The sequence below is a fragment of the Nerophis ophidion genome, linkage group LG10 (genome assembly GCF_033978795.1).
Source record: "Nerophis ophidion isolate RoL-2023_Sa linkage group LG10, RoL_Noph_v1.0, whole genome shotgun sequence".
Classification (NCBI taxonomy): domain Eukaryota; kingdom Metazoa; phylum Chordata; class Actinopteri; order Syngnathiformes; family Syngnathidae; genus Nerophis; species Nerophis ophidion.
Window position 1 is genome coordinate 62,981,567 of NC_084620.1, and position 14,006 is coordinate 62,995,572.

Below are 14,006 nucleotides of genomic sequence, written 5' to 3' on the forward strand. Positions count from 1 at the left end.
CCAACTGGCATTGAATGCACCGCAGCAAGGTATAAACACAGTCTAACTGGTCCTGAAACACAGAGTATAACTGGCCCTGAACACACCACAATTAGGTACAAACACCAAGTCTAGCTGGCCCTGAACACACCACAATTAGGTACAAAAACAGAGTCTAACTGGCCCTGAATGCACCGCAGAAAGGTACAAACACAGAGTGTAAATAACCCTAAATGTACCGCAGCAAGGTACAGAAACAGAGGCCAACTGGCATTGAATGCACCGCAGCAAAGTATAAACACAGAGTCTAACTGGCCCTGAACACACCACAATTAGGTACAAAAACAGAGTCTAACTGGCCCTGAATGCACCGCAGAAAGGTACAAACACAGAGTGTAAATAACCCTAAATGTACCGCAGCAAGGTACAGAAACAGAGGCCAACTGGCATTGAATGCACCGCAGCAAAGTATAAACACAGAGTCTAACTGGCCCTGAACACACCACAATTAGGTACAAACACCAAGTCTAACTGGCCCTGAACACACCACAATTAGGTACAAAAACAGAGTCTAACTGACCCTGAATGCACCGTAGAAAGGTACAAACACAGAGTGTAAATAACCCTAAACGAACCGCAGCAAGGTATAAACATGGAGTCTAACTGGTCCTGAACGCACTGCAGCATTGTATAAACACACAGTCTAACTGGCCCTGAACACACCACGATTAGTTACTAAAACAGAGTCAAACTGGCATTGAATACACCGCAGCAGGGTACGAACACAGAGTGTAACTAACCATAAACGAACCGCAGCAAGGTATAAACACAGAGTCTAACTGGCACTGAACACACCACAATTAGGTACAAACACCAAGTCTAACTGGCCCTGAACACACCACAATTAGGTACAAAAACAGAGTCTAACTGGCCCTGAATGCACCGCAGAAAGGTACAAACACAGAGTGTAAATAACCCTAAACGTACCGCAGCAAGGTATAAACATGAAGTCTAACTGGTCCTGAACGCACTGCAGCAATGTATAAACACAGAGTCTAACTGGCCCTGAACACACCACAATTAGGTACAAACACAAAGTCTAACTGGCCCTGAACATAACACAATTACGTACAAAAAAGTGTGGCCCGGGGGCCATTTGCGGCCCGCAGCTAATTGTTTGCCCGCCACACATTCTGGAAATGCAATTGCAAAAACAAAAAAGGACATTAAAAATATTGGAATGAGGTGAAATCTAACGAGAAAAAGTTGCAATGTTGACACAAAACTGCCATGCAGGCTGTTTTTTTTTTCTTTTGTCTTTATTTTACCATGTAAATACCATCCTTACCAGGAATTGATTAACGTGGACCCCGACTTAAACAAGTTGAAAAACGTATTGGGGTGTTACCATTTAGTGGTCAATTGTACGGAATATTTACTGTACTGTGCAATATACTAATTAAAAGTTTCAATCAATCAATTCTTTTTTTTTTTTTTTTTTGCCATTGCTCAAAACAAAAAAATAATGACCCAAAAAATCCATGTTATAATGAATTATTGTCAAAGCACTAATTAGTTCAAATATTTCCCTTTAAAATGTTTTATGTGGTAAATATTGCATATATTGTGCAGTTGTCATATAAAAACAAAGTTTTGTTTGACAAAATAGCATAAAACAAACAAAATAATAGTTAAAACGTAAAATCGACAGATATATATGAAGTTGATCTCGTAACTTAAGTGTTGAAAGTTTAAAAAAAAAACTAATAAAAATGTATCACTTTCTGACTGGGGCACCTTATGGATCCCAAATATATTTAATGGTATTTTATTTAACTTTTCAATGTGATTACTTAAAAATAATAAAGAATTAAAATCAATTGCATTATTGATCTTTTAGGGCTGTAATTACTAAATACTGCATATTTCAGTTTTACTATTAAAAAACAAAGATTTTTTGACAGAAAAGCCATAAAACCTTTTTTTAAGTTGATATAGAGATTTACTGTAAGCGTTAAATAAAAAATAATAATAAAAATTAGACTTATTTTTTATATTTTATTAACTGAGACCCTTTATGGTCCCCGGGGCCCCTAAAGGTAAAATACATTTTAAAAATACATATAATTTGTTTTGGTTTGAAAATGAAAAATATCAAAATGGCCCCCGCATGCTTTAATTTTTCCATATGCGGCCCTCAGTGGAAAAAGTTTGGACACCCCTGCCCTAAACGAACCGCAGCAAGGTATAAACATGGAGTCTAACTGGCCTTGAACGCACCGTAGCAAGGTACAAACACGAAGCCTAACCGGCTCTGAACGCAGCGCATCAAGGCACAAACACAAAGTCACACTGGCCTTGAATGCACCGCAGCAAAGTACAAACACAGAGTCTAACTGTCTTTAAATGCACCGCGGCAAGGTACAATCACTGAGTCTAACTGGCACCGGCGCAAAGTACAAACATTGGGCCTAACTGGCCCTGAAGGCACCGCAGCAAGGTACAAAGTTTTATTTTGAAATTAAACTGAATAATTTATGTGTGTTTGTGCATGACTTCCTGTCCAACAAAAGCAGATGTTGGCAAAATTGAACCGCCGTGTCGGGGCGACCGACTCTTATAGAATCGCTGTGTATGTTTAGCGCAGGGATGCTAAACGGCGGAAACGGACAAATTGACCTGAATAAAAATTATTTCACTGCTGCTACGCATCCAGTGGAAAACAGGGTAACTGGACTTGAATGCACCGCAGTAAGGTACAAACGCAGAGTCTAACTGACCATGAATGCACCGCAGTAAGGTACAAACACAGAGTCTAACTGACCATGAATGCACCGCAGTAAGGTACAAACAGAGAGTCTAAGTGGCCCTGAATGCACCGCAGCAACGCCATCACCAACCAACCGCTGACCTTTCCTGCTGTCTTGACCTTAAACACCCTCCTGCATGTGTGTTCAGTAAAGGTGCAGCGTTCTCCCCGCCCCCTACCCTGGGAGACCGGTGGCTCCGCCCCCGTCCTCCCACCTTACCACTACAACACATACCACCCTGACCAGTCAGGTGCCAGATCCCAGAATCGGCACGCAAACAACTCCTGTACGTGTGCCTCTTTCTCTTTACAGGAGTGTGTGCGTGTGTGTGTGCGTGCCAGAAAGATGCTGACCTTCCCGTCTTTCCACAATGCAGCGCTCAGCCACTCGTTCTCGCCGGGTTCCATGTCGGCCTACAGTCTCTCGTCCCTCAACATGAGCACCATGCCCAGGAGCGCGTATCCCACAAGTCCACGGGGCACGCTGATGAGGAAGAAGCAGAAAAAGAAGGACTTTAAGAGTTCCTGTGAGTCTCATACCCTGATGAGATGATGACATGGCCGCTATGGCGAGATGATACTCATGCGTGCTCTCTCAGTGTCGTTGGCGTCCAGCACTGTGGGTCTTGCCGGCCAGGTGGTGCACACGGAAACCACGGAGGTGGCGTTGCTAGGCGACGGCATCATGGGCTTTGGCCTTCAGCTGCAAGGTGGAGTCTTCGCCACCGAGACGCTGTCTTCGCCGCCACTCATCGCCTACATCGACCCCGACAGTCCTGCTGAGAGGTAACCGCTCGGCACATTAACCAGATTTACTAACAGCTAACGGTGTATTTGTGTGGAGGTGTGGGATCCTGCAGATTGGAGACAGGATTTTGTCCATAAATGGGGTTCCAACTGAAGACTCCACTTTGGAAGAAACCAATCAGCTGCTCAGAGACTCCTCTATCACAGCACAACTCACCCTGGAGATCGAGTTCGATGTGGCTGGTAAGCACGCACGCACACATACACAGGCTGTGGTTTAGGTGCGTTTTGAGGTGTCTGGCTTTGTTTTTTTCAGAGTCTGTCATTCCGTCCTCGGGAACTTTTCACGTGAAGCTTCCAAAGAAACCAGGAGTGGAGTTGGGAATCACCATCAGCTGTGAGTCCACACTGTGAATACAAACCCCGTTTCCATATGAGTTGGGAAATTGTGTTAGATGTAAATATAAACGGAATATAATGATTTGCAAATCCTTTTCAACCCATATCCGGTTGAATATGCTACAAAGACAACATATTTGATGTTCAAACTGATAAACATTTTTTTTTTGGCAAATAATCATTAACTTTAGAATTTGATGCCAGCAACACGTGACAAAGAAGTTGGGAAAGGTGGCAATAAATACTGAAAGAGTTGAGAAATCCTCATCAAACACTTATTTGGAACATCCCACAGGTGTGCAGGCTAATTGGGAACAGGTGGGTGCCATGATTGGGTATAAAAGCAGCTTCCATGAAATGCTAAGTCATTCACAAACAAGGATGGGGCGAGGGTAACCAATTTGTAAGCAAATTGTTTAACAGTTTTAGAACATTTCTCAACGAGCTATTGCAAGGAATTTAGGGATTTAACCATCTACGTTCCGTAAAATCATCAAAAGGTTCAGAGAATCTGGAGAAATCACTGCACGTAAGCAATGATATTACGGACCTTTGATCCCTCAGGCGGTACTGCATCAAAAACAGACATCAGTGTGTAAAGGATATCACCACATGGGCTCAGGAACGCTTCATAAAACCACTGTCAGTAACTACAGTTGGTCGCTACATCTGTAAGTGCAAGTTAAAACTCTGCTATGCAAAGAAAAACCCATTTATCAACAACAGCCAGGAACGCCGCTGGCTTTGCTGGACCCGAGCTCATTTAAGATGGACTGATGCAAAGTGGAAAGGTGTTCTGTGGTCTGACGAGTCCACATTTCAAATTATATTTGGAAACTGTGGACGTGGTGTCCTCCAGAACAAAGAGGAAAATAACCATCCGGATTGTTATAGGCGCAAGTTTAAAAGCCAGCATCTGTGATGGTATGGGGGTGTATTAGTGCCCAAGGCATGGGTAACTTACACATCTGTGAAGGCACCATTAATGCTGAATGGTCCATACAGGTTTTGGAGCAACATATGTTGTCATCCAAGCAAAGTTATCATGGACGCCCCTGCTTATTTCAGCAAGACAATGCCAAGCCACGTGTTACAACAGCGTGGCTTCGTAGTAAAAGAATGCGGGTACTTTCCGGGCCCGCCTGCAGTCCAGACCTGTCTCCCATGGGAAATGTGTGGCACATTATGAAGCGTAAAATAAGACAGCAGAGACCCCGGACTGTTGAACGACTGAAGCTCTACATAAAACAAGAATGGGGAAAAATTCCACTTTCAAAGCTTCAACAATTAGTTTCCTCAGTTCCCAAATGTTTATTGAGTGTTGTTCAAAGAAAAGGTGATGTAACACAGTGGTGAACATGCCCTTTCCCAACTACTTTGGCACGTGTTGCAGCCATGAAATTCTAAGTTAATTATTATTTGCAAAAAAAAATAACGTTTATGAGTTTGAACATTAAATATGTTGTCTTTGTAGTGCATTCAACTGAATATGGGTTGAAAATGATTTGCAAATCATTGTATTCCGTTTATATTTACATCTAACACAATTTCCCAACTCATATGTTTGTGTTGTTGTGTCGCTGCAGCGCCGTCCAATAGGAAATCGGGTGACCCTCTGATCATTTCGGACATCAAAAAGGGCAGCGTGGCTCACAGGTGAGGAGACCACACGCTGACAATGAGGAGCTCGACCTAATATTTGGCTGCTCTGGTCCAGGACGGGGACGCTGGAGTTGGGAGACAAGCTGCTGGCCATCGATAACATCCGCGTAGAGAACTGCTCCATGGAGGAGGCCGTCCAAATCCTGCAGCAGTGTGAGGAGCTGGTTAAGCTGAAGATCCGTAAAGATGAAGACAACTCAGGTAACGCTGACGGCAACGTCCATCTTTAGCGCGCACACACGAATGACCACGAGTGGTGCGCACGTTTCAGACGAGCAAGAAGTGTCAGGCAGCATCATCTACACGGTGGAGCTGCAACGCTACGGCGGTCCGCTAGGAATCACCATCTCAGGCACCGAGGAGCCTTTCGACCCCATCATCATCTCCTCACTCAGCAAGGGGGGGCTGGCAGAGAGGTTGACATTCACATAACTTGATGACATATTGTATGTGTAAATAGTCCATAATGGCACTTGCGTGAAGTTGGCCCACACATCCCTCGCGAAACTCTGTTGAAATAGTCTCAGTCGTTTGCGCTGTGAAATGGTTGTTTGTGCTCTTTTCGTATGAGTTATTTTGAGTTATTAAATATAATTTTATAGGTCAAAACAATGTAAGCCATTTGTGATGCAAACAGTTTTCCTCTAACTATTATAGTTTTTAAGTTTTATGTTGTTAACGTTTTATGTGCCCTAACCACTGTATCACGGGGCTGCTTAGAATGAACATGTATTTGTTCTCTGTACTATATATCCATCCATCCATTTTCTACCGCTTATTCCCTTTCGAGGTCGCGGGGGGCGCTGGCGCCTATCTCAGCTACAATCGGGCGGAAGGCGGGGTACACCCTGGACAAGTCGCCACCTCATCGCAGGGCCAACACAGATAGACAGACAACATTCACACTCACATTCACACACTAGGGCCAATTTAGTGTTGCCAATCAACCTATCCCCAGGTGCATGTCTTTGGAAGTGGGAGGAAGCCGGAGTACCCGGAGGGAACCCACGCATTCACGGGGAGAACATGCAAACTTCACACAGAAAGATCCCGAGCCTGGATTTGAACCCAGGACTGCAGGACCTTCGTATTGTGAGGCAGATGCACTAACCCCTCTGCCGTGAAGCTGTACTATATAATATAATAATATGTTAATTACATAAAAAAAGTACTATTAGACAGGAATGACCTAAAAAATAATATTTAGAGGGAAGATTTTTGCAGCACAAATGTGACACTAACTATTCGGACAAGTTTGAGGAAATTTTTACAAAGTGAGGTAAAGTGAAGTGAATTATATTTATATAGCGCTTTTCTCTAGTGACTCAAAGCGCTTTACATAGTGAAACCCAATATTTAAGTTATATTTAAACCAGTGTGGGTGGCACTGGGAGCAGGTGGGTAAAGTGTCTTGCCCAAGGACACAACAGCAGTGACTAGGATGATGGAAGCGGGAATCGAACCTGCAACCCTCAAGTTGCTGGCACGGATGCTCTACCAACCAAGCTATGCCGGGGTGTTTATGAATAATCAAATATTAATAACATAAAAATTCTAAAAGTTAATAACTTGGAAACTATATTGTTAGACCAAAACATTTTGCAGCAAATAGGCCAAGAGAACATAAGGGAGATTCTGACATGGTTGGAGGGCTGGTTATTAATAATAACATATTATTAAAACTATACCGTAACAATACAAATGAAAATTTCTGCTGCTTAAAGGATTGAGATGGGTTTGCGGAGCTTTTGAGATGGTGGAGGTGCTGGTTATGAATCATAATTTGTTAATAACTTAGACCAAGTGTGTCCAAATTATGGCCCGTCGACTTAATCAATTTGGCCCGTAAGACGTCATGAGTTTAATAAAGAATTTTACACTTAGGTATATTGCATTTGGTTTAACGTTTGTGTCGCCATCTAGAGGACGTGGGGAGAAATTCAGGTCAATAACTTTTAATTATGCTCTAAAACAGTGGTCCCCAACCACCGGTACCGGGCCACACAAGAAATAATAATTTAAAAAAATAATAGTAATTGTTTTTTTGCTTTTTAATTATTAAATCAACATAAAAAACACAATATATACATTATATATTGTATAGATCAATACAGTCTGCAGGGATACAGTCCGTAGGCACACATAATTGTATTTCTTTATGAAAAAAAAAACGTTAATAACTTGAAAACTATAATACAGTGATCCCCAACCAATCGTGGCCGTGACCCGATTGGTACCGGGCCGCAGAAGAATTTTTTTAAATTTTTTATTTAAAAAAAATAAATCATTATTATTTTTATTTTTTTAAATTAAATCAACATAAAAACACAATATACACTTACAATTAGTGCACCAACCACAAAAACCTCCCTTTTTCATGTCAAAGAAGAAAAGAAAAAAAAAAGATTCCCCCCTCCCGGGCCGCGGGACAAACTCTTAAGCGTTGACCGGTCCACAGATACAAAAAGGTTGGGGACCACTGCTATAATAGGTAAACCGGCACAAAAAGATGCGTTTTGCAGAGGTGGGTAGTAACGCGCTACATTTACTCCATTACATCTACTTGAGTAACTTTTGGGATAAATTGTACTTCTAAGAGTATTTTTAATGCAACATACTTTTACTTTTGCTTGAGTGTATTTATAGAGAAGAAACGCTACTTTTACTCCATTTATCTACATTCAGCTCGCTACTCGCTACCGATTTTTATCGATCTGTTAATGCACGCTTTGTTTTGTTTTGTCAGGCAGACCTTCAAAGTAGGATCTATCACAGGGGTGTCAAACTCAAATACAGAGTGGGCCAAAATTTAAAACGGAACAAAGCCGCGGGCCAAGGTTGAAGAAATTAACCTTTTAATAGGGACCCAAACAAGTTTTGCATTGAATATTGAACAAATAAGGCTTATATAACTTTATAGTGACATGCAAAGTCGAGTTTCAAATTATCCATCCATCCATTTTCTACCGCTTGTCCCTTCTGGGGTCGCTGGAGCTTATCTCAGCTGCATTCAGGCGGAAGGCAGGGTACACCATGGACAAGTCACGACCTCATCACAGGGCCAACACAGATAGACAGACAACATGCACACTCACATTCACACACTAGGGCCAATTTAGTGTTGCCAATCAACCTATCAATAATCATTTCAAAATATCAATGGCATATCAAATAAAATGTAAATGAAAATTGGGGGGCGGGCCAGGTTTGGTGGTAGCAGGGGTGTGTATTGTAGCGTCCGGAAGAGTTAGAGCTGCAAGGGGTTCTGGGTATTACGTGTGTTACGGTGCAGATGTTCTCCCGAAACGTGTTTGTCATTCTTGTTTGGTGTGGCTTCACAGTGTGGCGCATATTTGTAACAGTGTTAAAGTCGTTTATACGGCCACCCTCAGTGTGACCTGTATGGCTGTTGACCAAGTATGCCTTGCATTCATTCGTGTGTGTTAAAGCCTCAGATATTATGTGACTAGGCCGGCACGTTGTTTCTATGGCGGAAAAGCGGACGTGACAACAGGTTGTAGAGGACGCTAAAGGCAGTGCCTTCGAGGCACACCCCCAATATTGTTGTCCGATTGGAAATCGGGAGAAATTCAGAAGAATTGTTGCCACGGGAGATTTACGGGAGGGGCAGTGAAATTCGGGAGGGTTGGCAAATGCGTTGTTACAGCGGCACCGCCCCTGTTTAATACCGGCGGTCCAGCTCTAAACTTAATTTGATATTACCTCAAGGGCCAAATAAAATTACACGGCGGGCCAAATTTGGCCCACGGGCCAGAGTTTGACACCCCTGATCTATCACATGCCTGCGTTTCACCAATCAAATGCCGTCACTGGTGACGTTTGACTCCGTTTCACCAATCAAATGCCGTCACTGGTGATGTTTGACTCTGATTCACCAATCAAACAGAGCCAGGTGGTCACATGATTAACTGCACATTTTTTATTTTTTTTAATGAACCTTTATTTATAAATTTCAACATTTACACACAGTTAAAAATAATAATCAAAGTAAGTACAAAAACTGTACAAAACAGTATAAAAACCGTACAAAACAGCGCCAGGGGGTTGTAAATTCAAACTTACTAAAATAGAATGCAAAAAAATATATATATAATATAAACAAAGTGCAAAGCCATAGGCTCACGCAATCTCAGTAAATAACTTAAATTTGGAACACAGCATCATCGTTTTCACAGCTTTTTGGTTGTTAGAGGTAGAGCGTTTTAATGTAGAGTTCTACATCTTTTTTAAAGGCACAAAAAACAGGTCAGGGTATTGAGAAACTTACATTTATGAATATAAAACTTCGCCAATAGTATAATGAGGTTGCAAAGGTAAAATTCATTTTCAAACTTTTTTTAATACAGTGTAAAACCAAATATGTATTATTTAATATATATCATTGTTTTAGTTGCTTAAGAGATATTCCTGGCTCTGAATTTGTTCATTGCTATTTTTTATGTTTTTGTGCATTACTTGTTGCCGTCATCATTAAACGAACAGGTTACTCATCAGTTACTCAGTACTTGAGTAGTTTTTTCACAAATACTTTTTACTTTTACTCAAGTAAATCTTTGGGTGACTACTCCTTACTTTTACGTGAGTAAAAAAATCTCTAAAGTAACAGTACTCTTACTTGAGTACAATTTCTGTCTACTCTACCCACCTCTGGCGTTTTCTGAGGGGTGGGGGGGCAACTTCACAAAGGTCATTGTGCAGGATGATGCAGGGAATGTCACCCCCTGTTGGTGACACTAGTGAGCACACCGAGCAGTCGGCTGTCAATCAACAGTGACCGAATGTTCGCTTTCTTGTCATTCAGGACGGGCGCGATCCACGTGGGCGATCGTATCCTGGCCATCAACAGCAGCAGCCTGAAGGGCAAACCTCTGAGCGAGGCCATTAGTCTGCTGCAGCAGGCGGGAGAGACGGTCACGCTCAAGATCAAGAAGCAGGGCGAGCGTACGTGCTCGCTCGCTGCCGTCACATGACCCGGGAAGGGCTGACATGTTACCGTCTGCCCTGTCTTCGCAGTGTCCAGTCCCAAGTCCTGCGTGATTGGCTCAGTGACGGGGGCGGTGCCTAACCAGGAGAACCACGAGGAGGACGAGGAGGAGCCTGTTGTCATGGTAGCACCCCCTTCCAACCAGAGGTTGTTCAACACGCTGCCGTCCGTAGACAGCGCCGTGGAGTCCTGGGATGGATCCAACATGGATGGCAGCTTCTCCGGCCCGGGTAGGCACATGACCTGTGACCTTTGCCCTCTCAGGCGACACACACATGCTGACTTTCTTTCCACACGCAGCTCCGCCATTCCAGCCGTCGCCTTTTACCTTCCACGAGTGGCGCAACGCCAAGATCAGCAACAGCCAATCACCCGCCTCCTCCCGCCAGAGAGCCAATCCGCTGTCAGACCTGGGCCTCAACGATGACTGGGATCAGGCCGCCCTCGGAGGGTGAGAGCGGCCTTTTTTAATAAAAACACTCCAAACATTTTATCATCGAACTAAGAGCAGTAACAATGTAGCATGTTAGCAATCCTAATTTACGCCAATGACACTTGTTAGCAACAAGCAAAGCGCAGTCTACAGTGTAGCATGTGAGCATTTGTAGTCCACACCAATGGCACTTGTTTACGCCGAGCTAAGCGCTGGGTTAGCATTCTTCAACCACATCAATGGCACTTGTTAACATCAAGCTAGGAGCAGTCACAATGTAGCATGTTAGCATTCTTTAACTACAAACCCCGTTTCCATATGAGTTGGGAAATTGTGTTAGATGTAAATATAAACGGAATACAATGATTTACAAATCCTTTTCAACCCATATTCAGTTGAATATGCTACAAAGACAAGATATTTGAAATTCAGACTGATAAACTTTTATTTTTTTTTGCAAATAATAATTAATTTAGAATTTCATGGCTGCAACACGTGCCAAAGTAGTTGGGAAAGGGTATGTTCACCACTGTGTTACATCACCTTTTCTTTTAACAACACTCAATAAACGTTTGGGAACTGAGGAGACACATTTTTGAAGCTTTTCAGGTGGAATTCTTTCCCATTCTTGCTTGATGTACAGCTTAAGTTGTTCAACAGTCCGGGGTCTCTGTTGTCTTTTTTTAGGCTTCAAAATTTTTAATGGGAGACAGGTCAGGACTACAGGCAGACCAGTCTAGTACCCGCACTCTTTTATTATGAAGCCACGCTGTTGTAACACGTGGTGTGGCATTGTCTTGCTAAAATAAGCAGGGGCGTCCATGATAACGTTGCTTGAATGGCAACATATGTTGCTCCAAAACCTGTATGGACCATTCAGCATTAATGGTGCCTTCACAGATGTGTAAGTTACCCATGCCTTGGGCACTAATGCACCCCCATACCATCACAGATGCTGGCTTTTGAATTCTGCGCCTATAACAATCCGGATGGTTCTTTTCCCCTTTGTTCCCGAGGACACCAATGTCCACAGTTTCCAAAAACAATTTGAAATGTGGAATCGTCACACCACAGAACACTTTTCCACTTTGCATCAGTCCATCTTAGATGATCTCGGGCCCAGAGAAGCCGGTGGCGTTTCTGGATGTTGTTGATAAATGGCTTTCGCTTTGCATAGTAGAGCTATAACTTGCACCTACAGATGTAGCGACCAACTGTATTTAGTTACAGTGGTTTTGTGAAGTGTTTCTGAGCCCATGTGGTGATATCCTTGAGAGATTGACGTCGGTTTTTGATACAGTGCCGTCTGAGGGATCGAAGGTCACGGTCATTCAATGTTGGTTTCCGGCCATGCTGTTACGTGGAGTGATTTCTCCAGATTCTCTGAACCTTTTGATGATATTATGGATGGTAGATGTTGAAATCCCTAAATTTCTTGCAATTGCACTTTGAGAGACGTTGTTTTTAAACTGTTTGACTATTTGCTCATGCAGTTGTGAACAAAAGGGTGTACCTCGCCCCATCCTTTCTTGTGAAAGATTGAGCATTTTTTAGGAAGCTGTTTTTATACCCAATAATGGCACCCACCTGTTCCCAATTAGCCTGCACACCTGTTGGATGTTCCAAATAAGTGTGTGATGAGAATTCCTCAACTTTATCAGTATTTATTGCCACCATTCTCAACTTCTTTGTCATGTGTTGCTGGCATCAAATTCTACAGTTAATGATTATTTGCAAAAAAAAAAGTTTTTCAGTTTGAACATCAAATATGTTGTCTTTGTAGCATATTCAACTTAATATGGGTTGAAAATGATTTGCAAATCAGTGTATTCCGTTTATATTTACATCCAAAACAATTTCCCAACTCATATGGAAACGGGGTTTGTACATCAATGACACTTGTTAGCATCGGGCTAAGAGCAGTCACAATGTATAATGTTAGCATTCCTAATCTATGTTTGTATCAAGCTAGGTGCAGTCACAATGTAGCATGTTAGCATTCTTTAATTACATTAATGACACTTGTTCGCATCCAGCTCAGAGTAGTTCCAATCCAGCATGTTAGCCTTCCTAATCTATATCAATGAAACCTGTTAGCATCAAGCTAAGAACAATCACAGTGTAGCATGGTAGCATTCTTTAACCACATCAATGACACTTGTTAGCATCAAGCTAAGAGCAGTTCCAATGTAGCATGTTAGCATTCTTTAACCACATCAATGAAACTTGTTGGCATCAATTAAGTTAAAAAAGTTAAAGTACCAATGATTGTCACACACATACTAAATTTGGCGAAATTATTCTCTGCATTTGACCCATCACCCTTGATCACCCCCTGGGAGGTGAGGGGAGCAGTGGGCAGCAGCGGTGCCGCGCCCGGGAATCATTTTTGATGATTTAACCCCCAATTCCAACCCTTAATGCTGAGTGCCAAGCAGAGAGGTAACGGGTTACATTTTTATAGTCTTTGGTATGACTCAGCCGGGGTTTGAACTCACGACCTACCGATCTCAGGGCGGACACTCTAACCACTAGGCCACTGAGTAGGTTATCAATCTCGTAACCGTCACAGTGTAGCATGTTAGCATTCTTTAACCACATCAATGACACTTGTTAGCATTGAGCTAGGAGCAGTTTGAATCTAGCATGTTAGCATTATTTAACACACATCAATGACACTTGTTAGCATTGAGCTAGGAGCAGTTCCAATCTAGCATGTTACCATTATTTAACACACATCAATGACATTTGTTAGCATCGAGCTAGGAGCAGTTCCAATCTAGCATGTTAGCATTCTTTAACCACATCAATGACACTTCTTAGCATCGAACTAGGAGCAGTTCCAATCTAGCATGTTAGCATTCTTTAACCACATCAATGACACTTGCTAGCATCGAGCTAGGGGCAGTTCCAATTTAGCATGTTAGCATTCCTAATCCACATCAATGACAGTTGTTAGCATCGAGCTAGGA

General features: G+C 42.5%; 1 protein-coding gene across 4 annotated transcripts in view; it reads left to right on the plus strand.

Moving 5' to 3' along the window:
• grip1 (glutamate receptor interacting protein 1) overlaps positions 1 to 14,006 on the plus strand; it is a 45,952-nt gene that overhangs the window by 22,728 nt on the left and 9,218 nt on the right. For all 4 annotated transcript variants that reach the window (XM_061914438.1, XM_061914439.1, XM_061914441.1 and 1 more), the window contains exons 10-20: positions 2,938 to 3,075; positions 3,166 to 3,315; positions 3,388 to 3,574; positions 3,633 to 3,778; positions 3,852 to 3,932; positions 5,521 to 5,590; positions 5,652 to 5,797; positions 5,868 to 6,012; positions 10,419 to 10,558; positions 10,631 to 10,831; positions 10,902 to 11,052. In XM_061914438.1, the coding sequence (XP_061770422.1) occupies positions 2,938 to 3,075; positions 3,166 to 3,315; positions 3,388 to 3,574; positions 3,633 to 3,778; positions 3,852 to 3,932; positions 5,521 to 5,590; positions 5,652 to 5,797; positions 5,868 to 6,012; positions 10,419 to 10,558; positions 10,631 to 10,831; positions 10,902 to 11,052 (1,555 nt within the window). The remainder of the gene's footprint in view (positions 1 to 2,937; positions 3,076 to 3,165; positions 3,316 to 3,387; positions 3,575 to 3,632; positions 3,779 to 3,851; positions 3,933 to 5,520; positions 5,591 to 5,651; positions 5,798 to 5,867; positions 6,013 to 10,418; positions 10,559 to 10,630; positions 10,832 to 10,901; positions 11,053 to 14,006) is intronic.